Source organism: Gavialis gangeticus, unplaced genomic scaffold (assembly GCF_001723915.1).
Source record: "Gavialis gangeticus isolate Ggan-Ray unplaced genomic scaffold, GavGan_comp1, whole genome shotgun sequence".
Classification (NCBI taxonomy): Eukaryota; Metazoa; Chordata; order Crocodylia; family Gavialidae; genus Gavialis; species Gavialis gangeticus.
In genome coordinates, this window is record NW_017729024.1 from 6,660,968 (window position 1) to 6,667,566 (window position 6,599).

Sequence of the window (6,599 nt, forward strand, 5' to 3'; positions counted from 1 at the left end):
TGCCCACTTCTCCCCACATCTTAGTGTCATCTGCGAATTTGAACAAGGTGCTTTTCACTGCCTCGTCCAAGTCGCTGATGAAGTTGTTGAACAGTGCGGGCCCAAGGACCAAGCCCTGGGGGACCCCACTGCTCACATCCCTCCAGGTCGAAAATGACCTGTCCACCACCACTCTCTGGGTGCGGCCCTCCAGCCAATTGGTGACCCATCTGACTGTGTAGGCATCGACACCACAATCTCCTAATTTTTTAATGAGAATGGGGTGAGAGACTGTCGAAGGCCTTCCTAAAATCCAGAAAGACTATATCCACCATGACACCTGTGTCCAAGGATTTTGTGACCAGATTATAGATTCAAGTAGTATGATTCCTTCTTAGGTTAAAAGACTTCAGACTTTGAAAAGTTTTATTTACTACATAGCAGGGGTTGACAAGGAAGATTTCATAAATGGATCTGCTTAATTGATGTATGGTATTTACTGTAATAGAAGACAACCTTGATTATAAGATGACCCCCCCCAGTAATTAGATTCCGTATATGGAAAATTTTATAAAATTGTTATAATTCTTCTAGGTATAGAATCTAATTACTGTACTGGAGGTTTGCCTTGAATTTGTCACATTCCCACTGCTACAGCAGGGAAAATAAATTGGGGGTGGGGGGTAGGTCAGGTAGCCCCTTTGTTCTCTGCTTCCCCCCCCCCCGCACACCTTTTCCTCACTCCTTATTGACAGATCCTGCTCTCTCTGAGAACAGGGAAGTGAGGGACAAATTTCAAAACAATAACCTTGAAATTAAGCATGGCTGTAGCAATTTGTATGTAGTACTCATGCACTTAGTTAATCCAGAATCAAACCTTTTTCTAAAACTGGTGCAAGTTTTAGCACAAGTCCTCCATAAACACACTTTTGAGCTGCATTTTGGCACCTACTTATCATTATCATGTATAGTTTGTACTATGTATTAATCTAAAGCCAGAGCCTTCTCTTTAGCTTGCTGCTGTGGCCATATAACTGAGGGCAAGCAAAATCGGGGGGCATCTGAACCCCAAGCCTCTGGGCTTGGTTCTGCGTGTAGGATGCCAGCCAAAGGATTTGGAAGTATCTGAAGCCCCAGGCGAAGGGAGGATGCTTGCCAGTAGCAGGGTCACACATGGTTCTGGAAATGACTTGCATGGATTTGGAATTGATTTAGCTGATTTGACTTGGGGGGCACAAAAAAATTCCTTTAAAAAAATACAAAACAAACAAACCTAACATGTTTGCCCAGTGTGGGCAGGGGAGATACCATAACCAAGGGAATGCACTTTCAAATGGCACTGTGTAGCAGAGGGTGCACCTTTGTCTGCATGTGGACAGGACTCCCTACGAGAGCCTCATAGTTAGCTTACCGCTGGCCGGCTTCCAGTGGGAGGATCTTGGCTACATGCCGACTCTATGGAAATGGGAAATTCCTCCCTAGCTTGTTCCTGCAGCCATACAGCTGAGGGCAAGTGAAACTTGGGGGCATCTGAACCCCAAGCCTCTGGGTTTGGGTCTGCACATAGGATGCCTGCCAAAAGATTTAAAAGAATCTGAAGCCCCAGACTGAAAAGTGTGGGATGGAGGATACTTGCCATATACAGTTCTTGAACAGTTAAAATGATTTGGAACTGATCTGGCTAATTCGGCTAATTTGACCTGGGACATGAAAAATTTTCCTTAAAAATAAAAAGTTTGCCCAGTGTGGGCCATGTGTTTGTCATACTCAGTGTTGGCTACGTTTAATCAACTTCATAATGGGTTTCCATTGCTGAGCATATGCTGCTTTTGGCAGCAGTTTAATGATAGACAACATATTTAGTGAGATTTCCTTATATGCAGTTATATCTTCTCCCCCCATGCCAGTTGGGAGGGAAAATCTCATCTTGTATTCAAGTAAATATGGTATATAACCAGGTTCAGTGTCACTTGATATGGTATATGGACACTATGTAGGAGTGAGTGTAAACTTTTAAACTTGCATTGGATTATAACCAACAGAAATAACTCTTAATTTCCTATATAAAGGGACTATGTCCACCTTTTGTGCTTTATAGTTTTAGGACTTTTGTTTTCCCTACTCACGAGATAATCCATCCATGAAAAAACAGTCCTAGGCTATGTTTATGTTGCTCTTGACCCAATACTGAAGCATTTATTTAAAGGATCAGATTTTTTTTCTCTTGTGGATGTCCAATAACAGTAGCTCGAAATACAGCATTTCCATCAATTCAGTTCAACATGTCTGAATTAACTGGAAGTAAAAAAAAATCAAAACTACCTTATCTATCCCAATTTGATGTTATGGGTTAGTTCACATATGAAAAAACCCCTTTATCTCTCCCACTGCTGTAAAGCTGTGCTTCCTTCCATTTGCTCAGTTCTTTCTGCTACATTTGTCCTTTTCCTTGCGTATTTACAATGTATTTAAGAGTCCCTTCATATTTGCTTTGTTCTATGACTCGTGTCTAGTGCCCTCTACACGTCTACGCAGGTCATTTTTGCATGACTCATTTTGAACAAGTCTGCTCCTGACAGGGATGATAAGCCATTTGTCCCCTTGGACTGCTATTGAACCACTTGTTACTGTCATCTTTCACTTGACATTCCACTATCCATTTGCAGGATGTTGTATCCGAGGTTAGTAGTGCGTAGCAGAGAAACAGCCCAGTAAGTGTAGTTTATCCATAAAGAAGTTGTGCAATGTAGTAATACAGAATTATAAAAATAGATGCCTATGTGGCATCTGATTTCCAGTTCTGTGCCAAGTTCTAACCCTTCTTTTGGTGTGGGCTCCCTCTCTGTTCTTGGGCAAATAACTTGCAATCACATCCTCCATTTCCTTATTGAGATAGAGCATGTACTTGTTTCATAGGGCTGTTTTAAGGATTGGACATTTTTAAAGCCCTCTAAAGATGAAAATCATTCTATAAGTACACATATCCTTATTGATTACATCTGGCTGGCGGCTTTTTCAATACAACGTTGTGGTAACGCCAGGGTGACTTTGTTACTAGGCAAACTACACAGTAGCCCTGGGAATGTCTAGTGTCATCTAGGAACATAATGTGTGGAACTTTAAAAAGTCCCATTGACTGGACCGAGTATCCAGTTACCAAGAGACAAATTTTTAGAACTAGGATTGCAGGACCTTCAATCTTTGCATATTTCTTATTCTCAAGTGAGCCCATTGGAATGAATAGGGCTACTGTCCAAATAAGGTACTAATGAAGACAAGGATTTTAGAGTCTGACCTTTTACCTCATTAATTAAATAATTTCATCTATTATTATTACGCAGGCTCAGAATCTTACTCCCGAGGACTATAACCTGAGATGGTCGGGCCTATTGGTGACGGTGGGGGAAGTGCTGGAGAAAACTTTGCTGAATGTCAACAGGACCGATTGGCATGTGGCATTCACTGCTATGTCCCGTCGACAAATGATCTACAGTGCAGCCAAGGCTCTAGCAGGAATGTACAGACAGCATTTACCACCCAGGACCGTTTGAAAGAAGACCTGACACTAAAGAGAACTTCCTCCCCAACCCCCTTTCTGTCTGATGTGAAAGAAAAGATTGCATCTTCAGCTAAACATTTTAGTCCTTGTTGGATACAGCACAATTTTTTAATCTACCTGTAAAAATATATATATTTTTTCTTTTTAGAAAGCAAAGGTATTGTTTCAATAATGGAAATGAACAACTCCTTTTTTATCAATTATATTGACTTCTAATATGATGCATAAAGAGAAAATTAGAGTGAACTGGTACAGCAGGATCACATAGCACTAAAATTTGTTGGATGGAGGATGCATTTTCATTTCAGATATGTAATAGGCATTTGTTGAAAAGTCAAATTTAATATTATATTTACTCAAGTATAATTTTTAAAGAGGGGTACAAATATTTACTAGTTATGGCAGTAGTAGCCTTGTTCATAGCATCTCCAATGTATTTTTGCATTTCAATTCAGTACCTCTGTGTTGGATATTTTCTATGGACCTAAGATAAGTAGGTGCTTAGTACTTTCTCTACACGTACATCATCTCAGGACTGATGCTGAGTTATTTTAAAGTATTTTAAAAGTGAATGGTTGAGAGAGAGCATAAATGAATGCCTCTTATAGTTGAGATCTGGTCCAAATTTGAATTCTTGTCTTCCACTTTTTGTTTTGTTTTAGTTTTTTTGTAGTATGTATTCAGTCCATCTCCCAGTGAAACCAACAGGAAGACTGAGCTGTTTTAATGAACATTAGATCAGACAGGATGTGCGCATGAAAATGTCTCGGCAATGGAATTTAACAAAATTCATTTACTTATTTCTTATCTTTAGACAGTTATTCTGTGCTTGCATACTGAAGAGTCTTAAGTAATTTTTATCTGTTTTCATCCATCAGCAGATTAGCAAAATGTGACACTCATATCATTTGCTTTGACATTCTGTATTTTTGAAACCAGGTACAGAATCCTGAATTGCCTTACAGGTGTCATGGACTCACTGCATTTCATTGCAAGTCTTTGTGGCATTTCTTCATAGCTAAAAATGCCCTATATCTATGCTCAAACATGATCCTACATTTTTATTCAGAAAGATGGAGATACTTGGGAGAGGTAATATTTTGATGATAGCTTTTTTTTTTTTTTTTTTTTTTAAAAAAAAAAAAAATAATTGCTTTGCCTTAAACAATAGTTTTTCAGCTTATACTGATCTGCCTTTATCTTTTGTAGATGCTTTCAGAGGACATTTTTATATACTGTTTAGCCAACTCCTGTTTGTACCCAGTGAAATTCTGTCCTGTTTCCAAGTAATATATTTTGCCATAATTGGCTTACAGTGTAAATTAGATTTAAATAAATGTTTTTTTCCTAAAGAATTGTACCCTTTTACTTTAAATGTGTGGGGTTTTTTCTTTGTTTTGTTTTTCAATCACAACTTGTATGAATGAGTTTTTACTGCATCTTGCACAGATGACTTGTGTATCTGGTATGTATTCCATGTAGCTTTTTCTGAAAAAAACCTAGTTCCTTTTTCTTTGAAGTATCTGTCCATAAGCATTGGAGAGAGCCAGTGGCAAGTGTTCAAGAATACTTTCTATGGTTTTTGCTATATTTACATTAAACTTCTCCATGCCTCATTTCTTTCACAAATTTAGAATACTTAACATCTTTCTCTTTCCCATGCCAAGAAAAGAATGTGAAGAGTGGTTCAGACTAGTGCTGAGACTCCTGTAAGCATGTATCTTTCCTCCTCATTAAGCTTTTTAAAATAAGTGGGTAAAAGAAGGAGGGGGAGTTTGGGAGGTGGACAAATTGGGAGCCAAATTTTCTGTTTTTATTTTGTGTACAGTCTTTCCCATAATGAGTTTATTCAGTTATTGTTAATGGTACCACTGCTGTAGCAACATACAACTCAGAAAGTATTTTCAGGTAAGTTGTTAGATGCCTAAAGCTGTTCCCGTCATCTAATCACACCTGCCGGAGCACAGCAGCATCTTCCACTATTTCATAATCCAAAAAAGACGTCACAGGAACCCTTTTGTTCTTCTCACTAGTGCATCCTTTTCCTTTAATAGATGCTGTACAAAATGTTAGCTGCTTCTTCCTTTACTATAACCATTTTCTCAAGGTGTGGAGAAGGTGAAGGAGAGAATTTTTTACTACTTCGTGAGGTTGTGTGTCCAGGTATAGAGCAGACAGGCTGTTAATCTTTGCTTATTAAAACTGAAATGGTTGTTTTGTTTGGTTTTTCTCCTAGGACTGTTTTCTCTCTCTTCTTGTCCTTTCTCTCTCCTGGCAGTTGTCACCCATAAAGCCGGTTTCTTAGCACCTTGCTTATTGCAGTGACAGCTGAGCAAGAAAAGATGGCTGTGATTTCTACCTTCTGTGATGCTACTTGCTAAGATGGAGGTTACACAACTGCCCCACTGAGATTTGTTGTGTAGAATATACGGCAGTATTGTGCCTTTTTTGCTTCAAAGTTCATCATCCCTCAGTTCATTCAGAAGTCAGTGCTAGTTCAGTGACTGAATTCCTAGCATCTGCTGATGCTTCAAGTGCTGCAAAACTAGTTCGGAAAAATATAGTTTAGTGCTATTTTTCTTTAGAGTTTGCTTTATGGTTTAGGATGTCTTTCTCTTTGGGATTGGCGGGGCTCCTGGAGTTAGGGCACATGTAGGTAGGGCAATCCATGCTAACTATAAGCCAGAACTGACCCTGGAGTCCCTCACGTAGGTTTGCAGCTGGGAGGGTTCCAGCTATGGAAGGGTGGCAGTGTTCTTTTTGTCCTGTTTTGGCACCTGGTTATAGTTAGAGCACAGGTAGGTTAGTGCAGTTCATGCTAATTGTAAGAGAATTCTCTAGTTTCTGTTTTCTGGAGAAAAACATTCTGCTAAGACTTCACAAGTGATGCACTAAATTCTGAATGGTTGGAGTATATCAGACAAAACATATCTGCTCCAGTGGAATGCAAATAGATCTAGAAAGAGATCAGTGCCATTACAGAAGGCTGCTAGAAACATGAAAACTTGAAGGCCATAGTTGGCAATTCAAACCGACAAGATCTGGATTTAAGTTCTTACCT

General features: G+C 39.2%; 1 protein-coding gene across 3 annotated transcripts in view; it reads left to right on the forward strand.

Annotated features, from left to right (window-relative positions):
- PRRC1 (proline rich coiled-coil 1) overlaps window positions 1–4,886 on the forward strand; it is a 36,937-nt gene extending 32,051 nt beyond the window's left edge. For all 3 annotated transcript variants that reach the window (XM_019516857.1, XM_019516859.1, XM_019516858.1), the window contains one exon: window positions 3,321–4,886. In XM_019516857.1, the coding sequence (XP_019372402.1) occupies window positions 3,321–3,530 (210 nt within the window). In that variant the 3' untranslated portion in view covers window positions 3,531–4,886. The remainder of the gene's footprint in view (window positions 1–3,320) is intronic.
- Window positions 4,887–6,599: the final 1,713 nt, after the last annotated feature.